This window comes from Nelumbo nucifera, chromosome 3 (assembly GCF_055504915.1).
Source record: "Nelumbo nucifera cultivar China Antique chromosome 3, China Antique-T2T, whole genome shotgun sequence".
NCBI classification, from domain to species: Eukaryota; Viridiplantae; Streptophyta; class Magnoliopsida; order Proteales; family Nelumbonaceae; genus Nelumbo; species Nelumbo nucifera.
This window is the reverse complement of record NC_142651.1, coordinates 45,831,394-45,855,209: the sequence shown is the minus strand read 5'-3', so window position 1 is coordinate 45,855,209 and position 23,816 is coordinate 45,831,394. Positions and strand designations below refer to the sequence as shown.

At 38.3% G+C, this 23,816-nt stretch overlaps 1 protein-coding gene across 15 annotated transcripts in view; it reads left to right on the top strand.

The window, feature by feature from the left end:
- Positions 1-313: 313 nt before the first annotated feature.
- The window catches only part of LOC104611442 (putative ubiquitin-like-specific protease 1B), a 33,141-nt gene continuing 9,638 nt past the window's right edge, over positions 314-23,816 (top strand). For 2 of the 15 annotated variants that reach the window (XM_088899948.1, XM_088899946.1), the window contains exons 1-5: positions 316-656; positions 20,124-20,447; positions 20,732-20,794; positions 21,451-21,825; positions 22,063-22,191. In XM_088899948.1, coding sequence (XP_088756074.1) covers positions 20,178-20,447; positions 20,732-20,794; positions 21,451-21,825; positions 22,063-22,191 — 837 coding nt within the window. In that variant the 5' untranslated portion in view covers positions 316-656; positions 20,124-20,177. Of the gene's footprint in view, positions 657-13,094; positions 13,143-20,123; positions 20,448-20,731; positions 20,795-21,450; positions 21,826-22,062; positions 22,192-23,816 lie in introns of all 15 variants that reach the window. The other 13 variants (XM_088899951.1, XM_088899954.1, XM_088899945.1 and 10 more) reach the window with 12 other exon arrangements.

Below are 23,816 nucleotides of genomic sequence, written 5' to 3'. Positions count from 1 at the left end.
ATTAACAGTATTATTTATTGACAAAATTTATCAAAATTATATTAATTAATATTATTTATTATGATATTCATATAATTTAATTACGAATTTAATACTATTAAATATATATGTATAGATACATAAATACATATATAGATACATATGTATGTATGATATTATATTCTCCGTACTTAGTAGGGGGTCATTCGTTTACTTTAGGTATTAAATCGATACAGGGATCAAAGTGAGACTAACCGAAAGTAAAGGTATTAATCTGTAAGTTTCTCTTTTCAAAATGTTCAGGGTTTTCTTAAATAATTAATCTGTAATTCCCCACCTTTCTGTGTAGCCCCTTTTATCTATCGAAAAAAAAAGGGTGAAGCTAGGTCAAGTCACCTAACGCTGCTACTGCTGCCCTGCGATATTATTTTCAAGATGTCTATCTCCATTACCTTTTTGCTCGAGCATTTACAGTTCTCTTCTTCTTTTTCTTTTTATTCTATTTTTTCCTTTTATTCTTCTTTGTAGACTCTGTACTGAATTGTTCTTTGATAGACGAGATAGCGGACCCTCTTCTAATTCTTCTTCTTCTTCTTCTTACTGAGCTTGTTCCATTTCTGAAAACAGAAGCCTGCTGTTATGTGTTTGAAGTTCAACCACAAAACCTGCGACTAAAGGTATGTGCTCTGGCTACTAAATGCTGATCGCTTACTTCGCTGTGCTCTTTTTTTGTTATTTTTTTAACAATTAAAAACAACTAATCAAAAGACAGTTCCGAAACAAGATGATTCACAAAAAAGGGTGAAAGAGTCAATTCTTAACTTGATAACTCAGATTGATTTAGAGTATTTTTGAACTTCAAATGCTTATTAACAGAGTTAGTAATCAGTTATTTCCATATTCCTCTTGCTTTTACTTCATGGTGTTACTATTCTTATTGCTATCCTGAGCCAATTTTCTTTGTACGTACACAATCAAAGATGTAATAACATCAACAATCAATCAAAGATCCCTGATTATTTTATTTATGGAAAAAAGCATTCCTGACTTCAAATCAATTAGTTGAAAATAAGGACTAATTCCTAAAATATCTGTTTTTATTTGAATATGATGTCTTCTTATTAAAAATTTCAACTATAACTATAGATATTACATGCTTGAGGCTTTCACCTCCTTGCGCAATAACTCACACAACGCTTCAGAATTTTAGAACATTGGTTTAAAGTGCGTTATGTTAATTTTCATGAAAACCATTTGCTTTATTCTTTTTGTGCTTTGGTTGGGATTTTCTTCCTTTCTTTAGATTCATTAGGTTCATTTTTGATTTTGTAGTTTTGGGTGAAAATATCTTTTTTACAAATTCTTAGTGCAGAAATGTTTTAGTTTTTGTTCCATCTGATAAAATTAAATAGAGTCTATGCCTTCAAGACAAAAATTAAGAGCATATAAATTAACTTTTAAGATATATTTGTTTTTGCAAATTAAAAAAGAAACAAACACTCTAGAAAGTATATATTTAGAGGAAAATAATCATTTTGTAATACACTATGTATAGAAGCTGTTATTTTTTTGTTTGTCAAGACTGCTTGTGTGCATTAATATTTGTATTGCACAAACTCATATTATGACTTGTCTTTGATGCCAATACCACTGCTACTGTGGATTGACCTTTTGTTTAATTTTATCTTCAAAATTCTATCCCGACTTACCCTCTATCTCCCAAAAACATGTAGCTACTCAGAGTTAAACCATAGCTTTCTGTTTTGTTTTATTTTCTTTGTTGAGGTTGTTGTAAACTACCATCATAACTCTTTGTTTATTTTATCATTGTTCAACTATATTTTCTCATTTTCTTATGCACAAACATTTGCAGTTCTTTTTCCTACTTCACTCCATAAAGTATCATTTATCATATATGAATTCTAACCATTGCTTTGGGTGCAAAACACTCTCTGTCTTCAACTTCATCATATGTGTACAAACAATGCTTGACTGATTATGGAATAAAATATTCTATAGTTAGCAACCCCTCTAATTGCAATTGAACAGGTCAATGAGATACTAAATGAGTAGAAGTATTCTTAGGGCTGCAACTTGGTCTTGCTTAGCCCAAAAACAGCCTGAAAAACTAGGATTGGGTTGGGTTAGGGTTGAAAAGTATGAACCTGACTTAGCTTTGGGTTTGGTTGGGCTTGAGTTCTTGACCAACCTGACCCAACCCGAACCTCACTTAACTTCATATTTGCATGTATGAATACTATATAAATATGTATTTATGCATGTATATGAAAAAATTTATGCATGTATGCATATACAACTATGCATCCATAAATTTTTTTGATGGGAAATGGTAACTTTCATTAATTCTTTAAAAAACTTGGTACAAACTGTCACCTTCAAAAACAATGTAAGCCCTCATCAAAATTACAAACATGCCCAAAAAAGGTTTTGCCTACTAACTCCTTACTTTGCTAAAGTATTGGCCATTGCATTGGCTGATCTCCTAGTCCATTTAAAACAAACTTCAAGCTCCCTTGTTAGTTGCATAATCTCCTTTACAAGTTGTCTAAGGGACCAGGCACCTAAGCTGTTTGTTTGCATCCAACCTATTACCAGTTTTGAATCTCCTTCCACTTCCAACTGCTAGAAATCCAACTGTTTAGACAATTTGAGCCCCTGTAGGAGTGCCAGAACTTTTACTCTAAGAGAGTCCTCCAAGCCTATTGGGGCAGGAAAAAAAAGGGCCAGGACTCCCCCCCCATCTCTAAAGACACCCCCAATTCCAGAGGGGCCTGGATTGCCTACAGTGCTGCCATCAAAGTTTAGCTTAACAACCATAGTTAAAGGGGGGGCGCAGTCCTCTTGGATAGCTAAAGAGGGGCAGCAAGAAGATACTACTGTACTCCGCCCTCTAATCAAGGCATCTAAAGAAAAGTCGTTGAACAGGTCCAGCGATTTCAGCTAGTGTATAACCTTGATGATGATCCCTTCTATGACTTCATGTGCTGATTTTTCTTTCCCTTGAAAGATTCTGTTATTTCTCTCTTCCCACATTGCCCAAACAACTGCTGCCCTCGTTGTTCTCCATATTGCCCTTCCTCTTTTCTTTGGTTGACAGAAAAAGCTAGATTCAAAAAGATCCATCATGCTTGTAGGAGGAACCCACTTGCACCCAAATAGAGACTCAGAGAGGAAAACCAATCCCAAATAAGAGTAGCAAAAGGACAAGAGATTAGTAGATGATTTACTATTTCATCGCTCTTCAAGCAAAGGCTACAAACATGAGGGGATAAACACCAATTTGGTCTTTTTCTCTAAAGCAAATCCAAAGTGTTGATTTTTTGGAGAACCACTTCCCAACAAAAGGCCCTCACCTTTAGAGTTACAGGAGCACTCCACACTTCTTTTACAGGAAAAGAGTAAAATAATTTGGAAGAGTGCACTAAAGCATTGAAGAAAGAAGAGCAAGAAAAATAACCGGAGGACTCTTTATACCAAATTCTAATATTAGGACAAGATTGGTCCAAAAACACCGAGTTTAGAAAAGAGGAAAGATCATCTACCAACCTTATTACTGACTCCCTCAACCCTCTCCTGAACCTTAGATCCCATGGCTTTCCAGAAACACGAAAAGTAGAGATGATTTTAAATTTGTTCAAGAACAGCGAGTAGAGGGCTAGGAGCCTATCCTTTAGAGGCTGGTCCCAAATCCAAATGTCCTCCCAAAAAAGGACCTTATTACCCAAACAAGCGTCATACCTAATGAAAGGAGAAAAGGCGGGCAAGATACTAACAATGTCTTTCCATGGAGAGGAATGAGAAGCCCTTGGGTTGAGAGCAGCATCACATCCATTAGCTGCCAATCCATCTATGCTTTCTATCTCTCTACGCCACAAACTTTCTTGCTCCTTGGGAAACCTCCACAACCACTTACCTAACAGTGCTGTGTTTCTTAATTGGGCATTTCCAATCCCTAACCCCCTTTGTCTTTTGTCCTAGAGACCACTTCCCATTTTACTAAGTGATCCTTTTTTGATTCCCCAGATTCCCAGAGGAAATCTCTCATTACTTTTTTCAACTGATTTGCAACCTTAGCAGGCACTTTGAAGGTAGATAGGAAGTACGCCAACAAATTTGCTAGTGTCGACTTAATTAAAGTGATTTTACCTACTAAAGAGATATAATTCCTCTTCCACCTTGCTAGTCTCTTTGTGAGTCTTTCCAAGATTGGGTACTAGAAGCTTTTTGACTTTGGGTTTCCTCTTAGAGGTAAACTTAAGTATTTTATAAGCCAATCACTCCACTCACAACTTAACATCCTAGCCAAGAAGACACCTCCTCATTTGATCTATTAATCCCAACCACACAACTTTTATTCTAACTCACGCTCAAATTAGAAACCTTTTCAAAACTTTTTACTAGTAATTTTAGATTAACCATCTCCTCAAGCTCTCCCTTACAAAAGAGAATTATATCACCTGCAAATTGTAAATGAGTGACAACTACTTCTTGCCTCCCTACTCTCCACCCACTAAAAAGATTTTTGGAGTCAACTCTGGAAATCATAACACTCAAAACATCCACTATTAAGGTAAAAAGGAAGGGAGAGAGACAGGGTCCCCTTGTCTTAGACCTCTCTTTGTAGGGAAAAATCCACTGGCTACCTCGTTCATCAAAATAGAGTAGTGGCATGAAGACACACAACCTTTTACCCACCTACACCACCTTTTTCTAAAACCTCTGTTTCTCAAAACTTCCAGTAAAAAGCCTAAAACGACCAAGTCATAAGCCTTTTCCAAGTCAAGTTTGCAAATCAGCCTCTTCTCTCCTTTTCCCTTTCTGTAGTCAACACACTCATCGGCAATAAGGATTTGGTCCATGATTTGTCTCCCAGGCACAAAGGCTCCCTGATTTGGAGAAATTAGATAAGGAAATACCTTTTTAATTCTTGAGGCTAACACTTTAGAGATGATCTTGTACATGCTGCCACACAAACTAATGGGTCTAAAAGCCTTTGGTTGTCTTGCATCCATCTTTTTGGGAATCAAAGCTGTAAAAATAGCATTGGCACCCAAGTTAATCCTACCCCTCTCAAAGAATTCTAGAAACACCTCCATTAAATCCCCACCTATGATTTCCCAACAATCTTGGTAAAAGGCCACCGTAAAACCATTTGGACCTGGGGATTTAGATCTTTCCATTGAGAAAACAACATATTTGATTTCTTGGATCTCAAAATTTCTTTCCAGTTCCTCCATTACTTCTCTACTTCCAGTGAAAAGCCCCAATCTACCAGTTCCTCCAATCTACACCACCTATGCATCCATAAATGTATATATCTATATATTTAATTATTTTTTTATTGTGAGTATTTATGTATGTGCATATTTATCTATTTATTTATCAATCTATACATGTATTCCTATATATTATATGTCAAGAATTTTTAGTTTAAAGGCATTTTTTTTTTCTGAAACATGGTAACTGTGTTATTTTATACATAATAATGCTAAATTGCTGATTTGAATTAACATGAACCGTTAGAATCTAAGGAATAAGTACATTTTTCAAAAGGAAGTTGAGAAGTAGGGCCAACATGAGTTTAGCCTGAACCCAATCCGAAATTTTAGCCTTGGGGGGTCAGGGTTAGGGTTGACCTTAACCTGACCTAACCCAGCCTGACTTGCTCCCCTAATGTTCTGATTTTTTTTTTTTTTTCTGTCTTTTATGTGTTATAGCTTGCACAGGCTTGACCAAAGCCCAACTTGGCCACACCTGATTTTTTACTGGGCATCTGGGCCTAACATCAAATTCTAAGGCTTCAGGCTGGAGCTGAGCCTGAAAATCTAGCCCTAACAAAATCTTGGGCTGGCCTCATATTCAAGGCATCAAGTAGCCTAAGGCCAATCTAAGCCCGACTCAAGTCTGTTTTTTTTTTTTTATTTATTTAATTGTTGTTATATGCTAAATATATGACATAAACTACAAATATAGTAGTAATATACACATCTAGGGGGATTCAAATTTTAAAACACATCAGTCATAAACAATGTTCTGACCATTTAAGCCTAATTCAATTTATATCTTATGATGTTGAAGTAACTACATATATAGGGCTGAAAAACCCACTTAACCCAAGCCTATATTGACAGAAACCTAAAAGTTTTTGAGTTTGTGGGTTTGGTTGGGATTGAGCTTGTAATGTCAAGTTTGACCACTAGTCAGGCCAAGGGCTTAGTATTGGGTTGGCCCTAAGACTTGCCCAATCTACCCAAATTGCTGTCACATGCCAAATTATAAATTTGTCATGCATAGACTGCTATTAGATTTAAGCCTTTTCACTTCCAAAGGAAGTCAAGTATTAAATATCTTGATTTGAGACCTCAAGTTGGTCCTATGTGATAATGGATGCTTGTGTTGGGTGGACATCATTAGAAGGATTTTTTATTAGCTTGTCAGTAGGAAAATTATGAAATGTATGAAATTTTGATTATGGTATATATCTATGTAAAAGAGAGAGAGTGAGTGAGGGAGAGAGAGCAACTTACAGTGTCATTGTGGTGAATGAACCAACTTTTTCTTCTAGAAATGTCAAGGCATTAAGAGGCCTCTTCTATTTCACATAATTCTTATCTTCCGGCTGTTCCTTGTGGTTAATGAACATGTCTTCAAATCACTCTAAGCTATAACTCCTCTAGATGATGAGCTTCACTTGTAACCCTTCAAACTTCTTGCCCAATATAAAACCTAGGGCTTTAAGGGTAAGCATATTTTGGGGCCAAAGCCAAATTATGTACAATATCTTGTAATAGTGAATTTGGATTAGTGTTGGCCAAAGCTAACCACCCTTTGAGGTATAAAGAACCTGTATTCTTTTCTTATATTTTTAATAAAATCTCTTGATAGTTACCTACCATTAAAATACAAGACCAAGGGCTACAACTTGTGTGGTCTTGGGTTGAGCGTTTGCTAAAATTTGAATGGGCCCAACCCAAAGGCCCTGACCCAATGCTATGTCAACTCTTTAACTCAGAGGCTCAACTTGCACCTGTTTACATTCAGGTTTGAAGAGAATAGAAGAAGAGGAAGAATTCCAATAAAAAAAATAGAAGAGGAAGAAGAACTGAAGAAGAACGAGAAGAGAATGAAGAAAGGGGCAGCAACACATATTCTGTCCAGCTCTAAAATGACATTTATGTAAGAGATTTCCAGGGTTACATGAAAATACAAAACTACCCCTCATTAGGAGGCAACAAGAAACTAAAAGTACATAATAAGTCCAGACACATATAGCCCAAATAAATGAAATAAAACACTGTTAAAATCTTATGATTTATTATACGACTCGTGATTTGAATCATGAATCCCAAGGGCTTTGATTCGAATCTTATTTCTGAATCCTTTTCTACAAATATCTTACAATTTTTCTTTGAATTCTATAATTTGATTCATAAATTTTATGATACCTATGATTCATTGCAACTCAAATCAATTCGATTAAGAACTAGTTCTCTACTTTGCCATTTTGTTTTGATTATATTTAGTTTTTTCAAGGTGACTTGTTTTAAAGACCTTACTAGAAATTGATTTATTTACTTTATTAAGTCCATATATTTAGTTTATTTCTATTGTATGTAAGACCAAGAGCCATCGTATGTGGATTATTTTGACTTTCAAGTCAAACTTGATTATATCATCTTAAACTTCTAAGTGATAAATTCTATGGTTTAAGGTAAATATATAGTAGATATGACTTGAAAATACGGTAGAACATTTTTCTATATATAGTTAGCCTTTTAGCATATCTATATTTAATTTTGACAAGTTTGTAAAAAATAGAAATAATCTTACAATTTATGATACGATTCACGATTTAAGTCGATCTAATTTTTCCTATGATTTATGATACACTTGTGATTTTCAAAACATAACGGGGTCTAAATAGACCCAAGCCCACATCGTTTGGTCTCACAACACTCCCCCTCAAGTTGAGCATAGATATCTGTGATGCCCATCTTGCATAGTAATTCCAGGAATCTTGCTTTGGTAAGACCCTTGGTAAAAACATTGGCTAGCTGTCTTGTGGAAGGCATATAAAGAATGCAGACATGTTGGATAAGATTGTTGGCAATATTAATTGCTGCTTGGTTGTCACAATAGAGTTTTTAGAGGTCCAGTAACACCTATCTCCAACTCATTTAGAAGGATTCGAAACCAGAGCACTTCAGAAGCTTCATGAGCCATAGCCCTTGTACTCAACTTTAGCACTTGATCTACTTACTACAGTTCTCCAAGAGAGAGAGAGAGAGAGAGAGAGAGAGCAACTGAACTCCCCATTTCATTATTCAGGCTGGTATTTAGAGGGCTCTTACATCGAAGGCACATGGTGAGAATCAGGTGTAATCGTCATCAGCTTGGGGCTGATGACATGGCGCACCTGGGTCTCCTGAGAATCAGGTGTAATCATATTGATAAAAAAAAAGAATCAGGTGTAATCATCATCAGCTTGGGGCTGGTTACGTGGCGCTCCTGGGCCAGCTGGGCCTTATCAATTCCCCCCTCCTCAGAAAAAACCTTGTCCTCGAGGTTTATGTTGGCGAACTGCTGCTTGAGAGGTGTAGATCTCCCAAGTTGCTTCCTCTGCTGGTAAATGGGTCCACTGCACTAGCACTTCTCTGATCAGGGTGTTTCTGGTATGTACCCAATGCTGATCAAGTATTTTATGGGGCTCAACCTGTGGTGGGCCTTCCTCGGTGAATTCAGGGAGAGCTGGGCTTGCTGTAGTTGCCGGTGGGAGGTCCTTTTTAAATAGTGATATGTTGAAAACAGGGTGTATCTGAGAGGTAGCAGGCAGTTGCAGACGGTAGGCTACAGCTCCTACCCTCTCAATAATGCAAAAAGGGCTGAAATACCTGAGGGAGAATTTCATCCAAGCTCTTCTTCCTAAGGAACTCTGGTGATAAGGCTGTAGCTTGAGGTAAACCCAGTCACCTACTTGTTGAAAAATTGGTTAGAAATAGCTAATTCCGCCCAGGTTAGTAAGGTTTCTTCTCCCTCTTGGACCTCTCTCCCCCCTGGATTCATAAAGCTGAATTTTGATGGCAGTAGTTTAAGGAACCCAGCGCTCTCTGGTATAGGGGGAATGCTTAGGAATGAGGAAGGGCTTATTATAGCCATGTTCTCAGGCCTTATTGGAGAAGGAGACTCTCCTAGGGCTGAGATCCTTGCAGCTCTTGAAGGTGCCCAAAGAGCAAGGGAGTTGAACCTAAGAAAAGTGGTTTTTGAAGATGACTTAGAGGTGGTGGTGAGATGGCTAAAGGAAGATAACTTTGGTATCTGGAACTATGACAATGAAAAGAAAAAAGTTTAAGTGGCTGACTAGGGACATTGAGGTGAAATACAGTTGGGTAAAGAGAACTGCTAACTCACTTGCTGATGGGTTAGCCAAGCAAGGGGTGAATAGGGGATCTTTCTTCTGGGCTCATTTATAATTTTGTATCCTTTGTTTTGCTCCAATGGGGAGTTGAGAAAGTTTAGCTCCCCCCTCTTGCGTAATTAAAGTTTCTTATTCTTAATAAATTCTGTCGTTACTGATAAAAAAATCACTGGAATGGGAAATCTGTCTTTAACAGTAATACGGTTGGCTCTATAGTCAACACAAAATCTTCAAGTTCCATCCTTCTTCTTAATGAGGATGGGAGCAGAATATGGGCTAGAACTGGGGAGGGCCTTAAGTTCTTCAAAAATGTCATGACACTCAATAGCCGTTTGAGGTCCCCTTTTACTTGGGAGACAGGTGGTTGTGTCTTGGGTCCAAGAAGTTCAACCCCCTCCCAATCTGGGGCCATATACATCAACACCAGCAGATCCATGTATTTGACAGTATTTCATGATGGATTGGTTAACTCATGTTTTGGGGAAGTTGGGCCACGACCTGTAAGGCAATATGTCTGTCCATTTCGAGTGAAGTGCATGGATAGTCTGGCCCAATCATGAATGACTGGTCCCAAATCATTCAACCACTGTATATCAAGAACTATGTTGGTTCTCCGGAATTCCAGAGGGTGGAGATCCACCTTAAACTGATTTCCCTGTATCCTAAGGTCAACCCCATTGCAGAGCCCATTACAGGTCATGTAATTTCCATTGGCCACATGCATTGGAAATGTCTCAATGGGTTGAACCAGAAGCCCCAATTGCCGACCCAGCAACTCGGTAATAAAATTCAAAGTACTGACACTATCTATTAGAATTGAAACAAAGTGGTTCTTGAGCTTACCTTCTACCCTCATTGTTTTCGGTGTCGGTCAGCCTGTTAAAGCTTTGGAGGGATATTTCTAGAGCCTCATCTCGTTCCTCTATCTCAACTTATTCTGGCCACTCTTGATTGGAATCCTCGTCGTTGTCCTCCATCTGAAGCAAGAATAATTTCTGTTCTTGCATTTGTGACCTGGGGAAAATTTCTCGTCACAGTTATAGCAGAGGCCTCGTTCCCTGCGAGACTGCATTTCTGTCCAATTGAGCTTCTTCAAAGGAAGCAGAGGTCCATTGGTTTTGGGCTTACTCATGTTCTGGTTAGGTCGAAGTGGAGGTGTTTTGAGGAGAGGCTTTGGATTTCATTGCAGCCTCCTCTTCTATTCAACCATTCTTCATGGAGGTGGGCTAGGCTAGCCATAGCGATAAAAGTTGCCGGTAGAAGAGCTTTCACTTCGATCAAGATGCCCTCCTGGAGTCCTCCAACAAAACATCCTACCAATGACTTCTCAGGCCTCCCATATACTCAAGAAGCCAGCTTCTCGAACTCGTTTTGATATTCCTGAATAGAGCCTGTTTGTCTAAGCTTTGAAAGAGCTTCATCAAAATCTTCATAACCTGATGGTCCAAATCTGGCACACAAGGCTTCTAAGAAATTGGACCAAGTGAGATGAGGATTGGTCCATTGATACCATTGATACTAGAGTATGACTTCCCCCTCCATATGCCCAGAAGCCACTGCAACCCTCTGTTGGCCACGAATCTCATTATATTCAAAGAATCGTTCTGCTCCGAAAATCCATGAGACTAGGTCTTCACTGGAGAAGAGAAGAAAATCGATTTTGGCCGTGCGGTATGGTCGTATGGATTTCCCCCCTACTTCCAACTGCTCCCCTGGCTTAAGCCTTCATTTGTATCTCAAGTTGTTGTAGAGTTCATCCGTTCACGCTGGCTAGCCACTGCGGTCAAGGCTTCTTTAATCTCCTTGAGTTCCCCAATGAACTTGTGTAACTCCCCTTCCATCTTTTCCACTCTTTCATCCATTTTCGAGGATCTGGTTGGTGAGAACTGCTCACCACAGGGGTAACTGAACTCCCCATTTCATTATTCAGGCTGGTATATAAGAGGCTCTTACATCAAAGGCACATGATTAGAATCAGATGTATTTATTAATATCATAACTAACTCATCTGTCGTGACCTCCTAGTGTAGACGTGCTTGAGAGGTGGCTTTGAGCCTTCGACCACCATTGGCTTGGGGCTGATGATGTGGCACACCCGGGTCTCCTAGGCTGGCTGGACCTTATCAACCTACAAAGGTGCAGTATCTAGATGTAGACTTCTTGTCTCCAATAGATCTTGCCTAATCGGCATCAATATATGCTTCCACCTCAATTTTATCATGTTTCTTAAAAAGCAATCCCTTTCCTGGACAGGTCTTTAAATATCTAAAAATTCTTTATAATGCCTTCATATGAGAAACTTGAGGAGAATGCATAAATTGGCCAACCATGTGAACCTTATAAGCAATGTTAGGTCTAGCGTGGGATAAATATAAATGTTTGCCAACAAGTTGTTGATGCCTTTCTTTGTTAGGGTAAAGCTCCTCATCACTTTCTTGCAAAGCATGATTTTGTTTTATAGGAGTATCAGCAGGTCTTATCCCTAATTTCCGTCTTCTTTAGTAAGTCGAAGGCATACTTCCTTCAGAAAATGTAGATCCTTTCGTTGGATCTAGTTACCTCTATTCCCAAGAAATGTCTTAGAGGTCCCAAATCCTTAATCTCAAATTCCAAGGCTAAAATATTTCAACTTCTAAATTTCCTTTGGATAATTATTTGTAACTAGCATATCATCAACATATATAATCAATGTTGGAAGGAATTAAGACAGAAAACAAGGCATGAACAAATGAGTAATAGGCAAGAGATAGATGAGTATAGGAAACAAACTTATTTATAGGATGAATAGTCCATGATCGAATATGTCTCCATAAAGCAATAGGTTCCAAATTAGAACTAATGGGAGAAGTAGGAGGAATAGTACCTTGGTTGGATTTGAAAGCATCCAAGCAGTTACAGTCATCTGCTAGTAGGTCTCTCTTCCTCTTTCTTCAATAAACACTTAGCTATCTCGCATCAATAGCTGGAGCAGTTGCCTCAAGTGTGCTAGGAGTTTCATCTGGACAAGAAGTAGAAGAAGAGGGTGCATTTGTGCAAGAGGGAATAGAGGGGATAGATGGAAGAGGGGAATAGGAATGGAAACAAATAGATTAACCTTAGATGAAGTCTCTTCAACCTCTCTAATCTCCCTCTGAAGAGAATTTTAGGGAGGTTCAAAAAAAGATTGTCTTACAAAAGGCAACACTTGTACCGCTTTTGTATAGGAGAGTAACTTAGAAACACTCCACAAATTGCCTTGGGATCCAACTTTGTTCTTTTAGGATCCTTTACATGTATAAAGCACACACAACCAAAGATCTTTGGAGGTAAGGAGAACATAAGTTGATTTGAAATTCTGAATGAAGGACCAAAATAGGGGTTTTCATACCCAATACCCTGGAAGACATTGTGTTAATCAAATAAGATGCTATAAGCATTGCACGAGACCAAAACTTCTTTGGAACATTGTAAATAGTAGGTTGTTCATAAACAACAAATGTATTGGGTTCAATTGTAATAAAGTGGGGGTTTACTATTGTAAAGGGTTTTCACCTACACAACTTCATTTGTACCCTTTTTTTTGAGAAAGAATTCTATAATTTATTAATAAAATTATTTCTATGTTGCTAATAAAAATTCGACTGCATTGTTTAAACAAAATGGTTTAATCTTCTTTAACTCAGTCTCAATCATCTTGCAGAAGACGGTGATATTTTTATGGGAATCGGTAAGACCATAGTGATTTCAGGTACTTCATCTCATTCTTTCATCAAATATATCCAAGTACACCTTGTAAGAGGGTCAAGAAAAAGAGGAGTGATTAGGGATCTGTTGAGAAGAGAAAAACCAGACATTGTGTTGATTCAAGAATCTAAGCTGTTTGAGTTAGATAGGAAATGGGTGAAAAGTATATGGTCAGCTAGAGATATAAGTTGGGAATACACACAATCTTGGGGAGCATCAAGGGGAGTTATAACTTTGTGGAAAAATGCAGAGTTGGAGTGTACTAGAGGAGTTAATTGGGAAGTATTCAGTGTCCATAAAGTTGAAGAGGAGGGTGGATGGTTGGGAATGGGTTTTAACTAATGTGTATGGGCCCACCTCTTATAAGGAAAGGGAGGGACTTTGGGAGGAATTAGCAGCAGTGAGAGGTTTATGGGAGAGTCCCTGGTGTTTGGGGGGAGATTTTAATGTCATAAGATTTTTGACTGAATCAAACAACCCAAACCACCAGATTACAATGTGTATGAGGAAGTTTAACCTCTTCTTAGAGACCTTTGAGTTGCGGGACTTACCTATTCAAAGGGAAAGTTATACTTGGTCTTATTTTCAAGAGGTCCCCATTTGCTGTAAGTTAGACAAATTTTTTTTCACAACTGATTAGGAAGTGGAATGGTGGGGATTCATAGTCTCAACACTATCAAGACTTGTTTCAGACCATTGCCCAATAAGTCTGGCCCAAGAGAGGGTGGGGGGGGGGGAAGTGGCCCTTGCCCTTTCAGATTTGAAAATATGTGGCTACAACACCCTGATTTCTTTCCAAAGGTGAAGGAGTGGTGGGAGGAAGCTCACGTGGAGTTTAGATGGAAGTGTAATAGATTTTATAAGAAACTACAATGGTTGAAATCAAGAATTAAGGTTTGGAATAAAGAGATTTTGGAAAGACTGAAGAAAGAAAACAGGAAATCCTCTGTAAGATAGAGGAACTGGATGGTGAGGAAGCTGAGAGAATTTTGAGTTCAGAAGATAGGAAAGAGAGGCAGGGGTTGAAAAAGGATCTGGAAGACATATTAAGACAAGAGGAGGTTACTTGTAGACAAAAATCTAGATGTCAATGGCTTAATCCTTTGTGAACCATTTCAAAACACTCTATGAGGGCTTGAAGATTTCAAGAGAAGATCTGGATGGCCTGGAATGGAGGGCTGGAAATAGAGAGTTGTTGGATTCCTTGGAAAAAAAGATTTGAGGTTCAGGAAGTGAAAAATGCAGTCTTCTTGACGGAGAGGTCTAAAGTCTTGGAACCTGATGGTTTTACGATGGCATTCTATCAAGATTGTTGTGAGATAATTAGGGGTGGCCTGATGAAGGTGCAAATTTAATACCAATGGCATTCTATCAAGATTGTCTTCTTGACTGAGTTACAGATTTAACTCAGGTGCAAATGCAACTTTCATTGCTATAATACCAAAGAAAGTGGATGCAATCCAGCCAAAGGGCTTTAGGCCCATAAGTTTGATAGGAAGAATGTTCAAAATCATTTCCAAGGTTTTGGCCCTAAGAATAAAATATGTACTTCCCTCGATGATTTCTCCAAATCAAGGGGCCTTTGTTTTTGGGAGACAAATAATGGATTAAGTTCTCATTGCCAATGAATATGTAGAGTTTAGAAGAGGGGAGAAGCAAAAGGGATGGTTTGTAAGTTGGATTTAGAAAAGGCTTATGACATGGTTGACTGGGAGTTTCTATTGGACATTCTTAAGTTTGGGGGTTTCGGAGCAAGATGGTGTAAATGGGTGAAGGGCTGCATTTCTTCATGTCACTTCTCAATTCTAGAAATGGAGTAGAAAGATTCTTTTTTATTTTCTTTCCAAAAGGGGCCTTAGACAATGAGATCCTCTTTCCCCCTTCCTATTTACTTTGGTAGCTGATGTGCTGAGTGAATTGATCATAAGGGCATATGCTAACAATATATTTAGAGGCTGGAGAGTTGGAAGGGAGGAAGTGGTGGTTACACATTTACAATTTGCAGATGATTTATCTTGTTTTGTGAGGGGAAAGTAGAAGAACTTATGAACCTAAAAGGGATAGTACATAAATTTGGGAGAATCTCCAACGTTAAAATTAATTGGGGCTAGAGTTGTGTGGTAGGAGTAAATTTAGGGAGTGAAGAGGTATATTTGCTAGTTGGACTATTAGGTGTAAAGTAGGGGATTGGCCATTGCAATATTTGGGACTACCATTGGGAGGAAATCCAAATACAGATAGCTTCTGGTATCCAGTGATTGAGAGAATTACAAAGAGACTTGCAAATTGGAAGAGAAACTACATTTCTTTGGTAGGTAGGATAACCCTAATAAAGTCAACATTGACCAACTTACCCGTGGATTTCCTGTCTACCTTTAGGATATCGGTGAAAGTGGTAAACCAACTATAAAAGATTATGAGGGACTTCCTTTGGGAACTAGGAGAACCAAAAACGATCACCTAGTGAAGTGGGAGGTGGTTTCTAGAAGTAGAGATGGAGGCCTAGGAATAAGAAATATTAGACTAAGAAACACCACATTATTGAGGAAACAACTATGGAGATTGTCGTTGGAACAGGATAGACTTTGGCATAGAGTGATTGTTAGCATTCATGGATTGGTAGACAATGGTTGGGATGCAAGTGCCGACCCTAGGGCTTCCCGATGCTCTCCCTGAAAAGCTATTCATGGTACATTGCCTTCCATCCTTCCTTACTTTAAATTTGATGCCTATGCAGGAAACAAAGTGTTGTTTTGGGGAAACGGTTATGAAGATTGCCATTGGGACATGATAGACTTTTGGCATAGAGTGATTATTAGCATTCATGGATTGGTAGACAATGGTTGGGATGTAGGAGTTGACCTTAGGGGGCTTCCCGATGCTCTCTCTGAAGAAAGCTATTCAAGGTATATTGTCTTCCATCCTTCCTTACTTTAAATTTGATGCTTGTACAGGAAACAAAGTGTTGTTTTGGGGAGATGTTTGGGTTGGAGAGGTTCCCTACTATTTCTTCACTGTTAGAAAGTAAAAGAAGGGTGACATCTTTAGTTTTTATTGATAATTCTTGGGACCTAGGTCTGAAGAGAAGTCTAAGGGAGTTGGAAATGGCAACGGTGGATGAATTAGTTACCCTTTTAGGGTCAACCTATCTGGATTAATCTTATTTGGACAGTAGCATTTAGAAACCTTCCCCATCTGGTGTATTCACTTGTTCCTCTTTCTTTGATGCCCTCATTCAGTCAACAAACCCTGGAAGGAGCTTTCCTTAAATGGAGGTTTGGTGTTGGCTTGTACCTCCAAAAACATGGGTTTTTGTTGGGAGGTGGTTCTCCAAAAAATCAATACTCTAGATATGTTGCAAAGAAAAGACCAAAATTTTGCCTGTCATCCCATGTTTGTAGCCTCTGCTTGGGTTCTGGTGAGACGATTACACCTATTCATTTCTTATCCATTCATGTGCTTTATTTGGACCTGGTTCTCTTCTATCTTTGGTTGCAGGTGGACACCTCCCCCAGACGTGGGAAGCCTTTTTGACCCAAGCCTTTTTAGGCAATTGAAGAGACGTGGTAGATTAATGTGGAGAGCCATAGGAGCAACTATCCTATGGTCAGTTTGGGAAGAAAGAAACAATAGAATCTTTAAAGGAGTGGAGAAGTCCAAGGAGGAAATTGTAGAAAGAATAACCATTATTACTATTCAATGGTTTAAAACTTTGGATTTGTTTAAAGACTTCTTAATTGAGGACATTTATAGGAATTGGGGAGTGGTGGTGGTGGTATCTACAATTTCCATAAAACCAACTGTGTAGGAATTGTGGTCCCCACCAACACAACAAAGAGTGAAACTGAACTTTGACGGGAGTTCTAGAGGTAACCTAGGCCCTTCAGGTATAACGGGAGTATTCAAAGATGAAAATGGCTAATTGTGGCTATCTTTTCGGGCGCAAAAGGTGTGGGGGACTCGTTGAGAGCAGAGGTGATGGCCTTTCTTTAAGGTGTAAGATAAGCCAAACAATTGGGGCTACACCAAATTGAGATAGAGGGAGACTCTAAATTGTTGATTGATTGGCTGTAGTCAGGTAAGTCGGGAGCCTGGATTTATAGACAACCCATAAGGGAAATCCTCAATACAACAAGTAAGATTGGTGCGTGCTTCAAATGGACAAGGAGATCAAACCCATAAGGGAGATTGGTTCTTGCTTCCAATGGACTGTGAGTGAGAGTATGCTCTGGGCATTTTTGTAATAAAGATTTTTGGGACTCAACACCTGCTTAGGGGTTGACATTTGTACTTAATTTTATATTAATAAAGTTACCATTTTCGATAAAAAATGATCATTAAAGCTAATAAAGTAGCACTATTCATCCATGGAGATAATGGGTGAAGGACCCGTACATTAGAATAAACTAAATCAAAAAGAGAAGTGACTTCATCATTAAAACTTGGATAATTTGTCTTACAATGCTTAGATAATTGACACACATTGCAAAAAAGACTCAACAAACAACTTTCAAACTAACATGGTAACAAGACCCTTGACAATGGAAGAGACAAATGGCCCAATTTGGCATGCTAGAGATAAACTATAGTACTAGACTCCTTGCACTCACTGCTACAATTATTTGATGCTTGAAGAGCAGAACTAATGTCTTCATAAAAGTAGTAGTGACCCCTAGCTTCATTACTCCCAATCATCTGCTTCATCATCCAGTTTTGGAAAACACAATGGGTGGGAAGAAAGTCACAATACAATCCAAAGTTTTGGTAATTCTAGAGACAAAAAGTAAGTTGGTAATAAAATTTGGAGCATGCAAGGCGGACTCGAGTGAGAGGTTTTTCCCAAAGTAAATATCTCCTTTTCCAGAGATTATGGAAAAAACCATTTGCAATCCTCACTCTATCTTGAACTAAAACAAGATGATAGGATGAAAAAGAAGAAGAGTTGTTGATCATGTGTTCAGAAGCTCCCGAGCCAATGACTAAGACCGAAGCATAGATTGAATAGCACTAAGGGCAAAAGCAATACCTATCTTGGCAAAGGATGAGGAAGCAATTGAAGATTGTTTCAATCGAGCTGTAGCTCGATTTTGAGGACATCTACCTCTTTGGCTGTGAATTCAGGGAAGTTAATTGTCGTAGTATTCTGTCCCAAACAAGAAGTAGCACCAGCACTTGCATTCTTTCACTATCCCTCAGCTACATTCAAACTTGCCACATGCTCAGAGGATCTATGACCTTTATTTGGCTTCTTATCCTGCCTTAAAGCTACTGATTTTAGACGGGGATACGAAATTTGACATACATCTAGTGTGTTTTTCTCCCATAGTGATTACACTAGGTTTTTCTTATCCCCTCTTTTCCTCCCTTTTTGAGTGGCTGAACAAGGGTAAAGTGTTCGTTTTGTTGTGAGGGAATATCCATCCTTATTTCCTTCCTCCTAATATCCTCATCTCTAATCAAGTAAAGCACATGTTGCAGGTCAGATAGTTCATCTCTTCCCAAAATTTGCGACTGAATGCTATCATATGAAGAGTAAAGGCCAGCAAGGCACTTGAACACCCTCCCCTCTTGAATCTATTTATGATACATCTTCTTGTCCTCGGAGCTTTTCTAGTCTACAGTTGGATGATAATCAAGCTCCTTCCGAAGTCCTTCAAGAGTAGCAAAATAGGTTACAACTGATATATTCCCTTGATTCAAAGCTGCAATATCTTGAGTCAACCTATAAACCCTTGCATTGTTCTTTCTCTGTCCATATTTGTTAGATAATTTTTTGTAAATCTTTTGTGCAGTAGGATAGTGCTGAACTATCCTAGCAATCTTAGGTGTCATGGAAAATGGCATTCATGACATGATAAGTGCCTTTTTCCCTACACCAACTCCTATATGTAGGTTCCTCCAGTCTAGGTTCTTTGACCTGTCCATTGATATATCCCAGCATTTCGCTGCTCATAATGTGAAGTTTTGGTGAAATAGACCATTCCTTGAAGTTGTATTTATCCAACTTAACATTTGTAAGTGTAATTTGAAGGCTGGGAAAGCTAGGGTTCTCCATGTCGTAGAAACCTTCACCTGATCTAGTCTCATTTAAGGTCACTTTACTTGTGTTGGAGGACATTTCAACTCTTAGAAACTAAGCAACTTGGGAAGAAAATGGAGCAAGTAGCTGTGCTTCTTCACAAACCCGCAGAAAACTCAACTCTAGAAGCAAGAGAAACAAGCCAAAACCCAGTGCTCTCTTTTGGTTAAACAACAACCTGTACAGAAACTTGAATCTCCCACTTGTGTGATCTATAAAATTCTCCTGAACTGTTCCTGCTAACAGTCCAGTAGCTAGACCTGCCTTTTACAGGCCACTCTAGTAGTCCAATGACTACTCAATGCTTATCTTGCCCTAGTCAGGCATAGCAGAACCTGTTCTTGGTTTCCCTGGACCTTTTCCAAGGAAATACCCTAAAAGGAGCTTCAGTAAACGACAAGCAGATCTAGTTTTTTTTTTTTTTCCAAAGCTTCCCAACAGTAAAATAGGACCACTTGACTGTTGGCAGGAACAGTCAAGTGTAGTTTTAAGAGAAAAGAAGAAGAGGAAGAAGAACAGGAGAATGCAGAAAGGGGCAGCAGCAAGAAAACTGAGTACATAATAAGCACAGACCCATATAAATGAAATAAAACATAAAAGGGACTAAATAGACACAAGCCCACATTGTTTGGTTGTACAACAACAACACTAATAAAACCTGTAGAATTTTTTGTATCTGCATACTTTGTTATCCGTTCACTAGGACTTTGACACAATTGTGTTTGTGTCAGATCTCGTCTGTATTTCTTGTATTATATACATTCTAATCTTTATACCTTTCTATTTTGATAAAATAATTAATTTAATCTATTAATTAATTTCCTATTCATTAATATTAAAAATTCTCAGACATTACCTTTTATAAAAAAAAAAAATCTCAGACATTACCTTCATGTTTCTCAATAGTTGGGATGCCAAATGCTGGACTACATTGCTTAATCCAGTTCTACGAATAAAAAGATGCCTCATGATATTGGATGGAAGCACTGTACTATAGTGCAAGATGGAAAAATTGGAAGACGTGGAAGTGTGCTTGTATGTGACTATTGTGGAAGAAGATACAATGGTGGTTCTGGGATACATCAGATAAAGGTACACTTAGCAAGAATTGGCTGGGCTGCAAGGGCTTGCCCAAATGTTCCTCCTCAAGTTGAAGAGCTGATGAAGCGTGATCTTGGAGAAAATGCTCAAAAGAAGGGACAACAACCTACTGCCTCCGAGCATATACAGGTTACAGATAGTTGTGATAATTCTACTGAAAACAGCAGAGAAGTACATATAAAGCTCGAAATTTCTTTGTGTAGTTCCAGAGTTATCAATGACATCTTGCCAAAGCATTTGCAGTATGTAGTTGCACAATGTGTGAACTGTATCAACTTAAACTTCAAGCTAGGAACAAAAGTTGAATCAACTTTGAAGTTCAATATCCTTCCTATTGTTCTTGGTTTTATCAATTCCTAACTTTTGCATATGGTACATGTTACTCTTGTAATTAATTATGATTTTCTTTTCAGGATGGCAGGAAGAAAGAGCAATTTGAAATGCCAGACAGAACTGAAGAATGCCATGTAGTACAGGTTTTTCATTGAATTCCTAAAATGATTGTTAACTCTTTCTTGTCAATTTTCTCGTAGGGAATATGCACTCTAGGTTACATTAGTAGTACTGGAATTTTGTCAATGACATAATGTCATGATAGGGATGTTTGATTACAGCTGAAGGGGTATTTTAGAATTGCAAGGGCCATTTTGATCCCGAGGCAAGGCAAGGTGCACACCTTTTTGAAGCAAGGCACAAAAATGACAAAAAATTCAAAAAAGTGCCGAAGAATTAAAAAAAAAACCAAAATGTTAAAATTATTAAACACAATATTAATTAAAAAAGGTGAGCACCTGGGCTGAAGCACAAGGCACACTAGGCAGACACCTTTTGAAAGTGCTACACCTGGGACCTAGGCAAGCCCAGCCCAAAGGTCTAGGCTCAATCCTATGTAAAATTTTCAAGTCAGGTGCTCGATTTGCACCCCTAATAAAACATCCTGATATCTTAGTAATTGTTATCAGTTCACAAGGTCTATGACACAATTGTGTCAGATCTCATCTGTATTTCCTGTATTAATTACAATCTAATCTTTGTACCTTCTAGTTTGATAAAATCATTAATTTGATCTATTAATTAATTTCCTATTCATTAGTATTAAAATTCTCACTGATGTTTCATTTTTTCTCAATAGATGCCAAACACTGAATTAGATGCTTCATCCAGTTCTATGTATAAAAAGAGGTATCGTGAGAGAGAAGACATTAGTTGGAAATACTGTACTGAAATAAGCAAATGCAGAAAAAGTGGAATAATGCTACTTGAGTGTAATTTTTGTGGAAGAAGATACCGTGCTAATGGGGTATATCGAATAAAGTTACATCTAGCACATACTAGCAAGGATGCAAAAGGCTGCCCAAATGTTCCTCCTGAAGTTAAAGACCTGCTCAGGCGTGATCTTGGAGAAAATAAGCTAAAGAAACAACAACAGCAACAACAACAACCTGCTGCATCTGAACATATACAGATTGTGAATAGTCGTGATAACTCTTCCAAGAATTGCAGAAAAGTAAATATAAAGCCTGAATTTTCTGTGTAGTTCAGAGTTATCAATGCTATCTTGTCCAAAGCATTTGCAATATGCAGTTACACAATGTGGGAACTGTAGCAGCTTAAGCATCATGCTAGGAACAAAATAGTAATAACTTTGAAGTTCATCCTATACATTGCTCTTAGTTTTATTAAGTCCTTTAAAATTTCCCATACATTACAGTATTCTTGTAATTAATTATGATTTTCTATTCAGGATGGAAAGAAGAAAGAGCAAGAATTTGAAATGCAAGACAATGTTGAAGAATTACTTCAGTGCCAATCTACCCCTACTGTGCATGGGAACAAAAAAGAATCTAAATTTGAAGGGGCCTCATTCCATGTGGTACAAGCTTTTCATTGAATTCCTATATTTTTAACTCTTTCTAGTTAATTTTCTTATCGAGAAAGTATGCACTCTAGGTTACATTAGTAGTACCAGAGTTATGCCAAGGCCGTTTTGTAACAGCTGAGGCAGCTCAACTGAATGGCTTATTTCTGTAATTTAGTGGATTAGTCATTAAGTAGGTTGTAAGCTCCTTATGGATCAATGGAATTTTGGGTTGATAATCAGGAGGAGTTGGAGAATATTTGGGATCAAATATGTGTTTATCTTGAGGAGTATAAGAAGAAAGAGGAACTGTTGGAGGGAAACCCAGAGACACAATCTACTAGAAGGGTAGTACAAAATGTGGTTGAAGGGTGCAAAAATGTGGAAGGAGATTTGGCTTTTGGAAAATTGCAGGAGGAATTGGAGAGAATTTGGGGACAAATTTGTGTTCTCGTCAAGGAGTGCTTGTCGAAGAATCTTTGGAAGAAAACCCAGAAAATGTGGAGATCTCAAAAACTTCAAGAGTGAATGCAAGTGATTTTGGTTTAATAAAAAGCCAAAGGAAGAAGAAAAGAACAGAGGTGGAGAGATTGATTTCTGACATAGAGGGAGACTTAGAATTTAGTGGAAGAGGGGAGAGAAGGAAGATCCATAAATGGGGGCTTGTAGCTTGAGGCAGCTTCCAAATTCCATGTTCCTATGAAAATCATTAGTTGGAACATGAGGGGTTTTTGCAGTGCAAGGAAGAGAAGACTAATTAAGGATCTTCTTAGAAAGGAAAGGCCGTATATTGTAATGTTGCAAGAGACCAAATTAGTTGAACTTGATAGAAGATGGGCTAGAAGTGTTTGGAAATCTAGAGAACTTTAGTTGGGTCTCTACACCTTCATGGGGGGCCTTGGGGGGTATTGTCACTTTTTGGAGAGAAGATGTAGTGGAGGAATTAATAGGAAATTTCATAGTGTCTCTAAAGTTTGAGTGGTGGATGATGGCTTCACATGGGTACTAACGAATGTGTATGGACCAAGTAATAAGAAGAACTTTTGGGATTCAAGGATTGTGGGATGATCCTTGGTGTTTGGGGGGGACTTCAATGTAATTCGCTTTACCAATGAATCAAACAATCCCTGACAAGCTATCAAAACCCGTATAAGGAAAGTTCAATAATTTCATTAATAGCTATGAATTAAAGGAACACTCTCTCTTGCAAGCTCAATACACTTGGTTCAATTTCTAGGAAATTCCAACTTGCTCAAAGTTAGATAGGTTCCTCTTTAATGAAAGTTGGGAATGTCATTGGAGACTAGAGAGATTTGATTTCCAGAGCTCTGCCTAGAGCCACTTCGGATCATGTTCTCATTGATCTAGGACAGGAACCTTGTAGGTATGGACCCTGATCATTCAGATTTGAAAACATGTGGTCGACACACCTGGTTTTTTGAAGAACATTAAGGAATGGTAGGGGTGCAAGTCGAGCAGGTCGGGTTGGGTTTATGTTTCACCCGGGCTCGACCGTAAAATTTGGGCTTAAGGTCTGAGCTCGGACTGGGCCCGAGGTCAAGCCCTATTTTCCCATCCCGAGCCCGGCCCGCTTTGTAATTTGATGCACTTGGGTTGGGTTTGAGCCTGGGCCGGGCTTG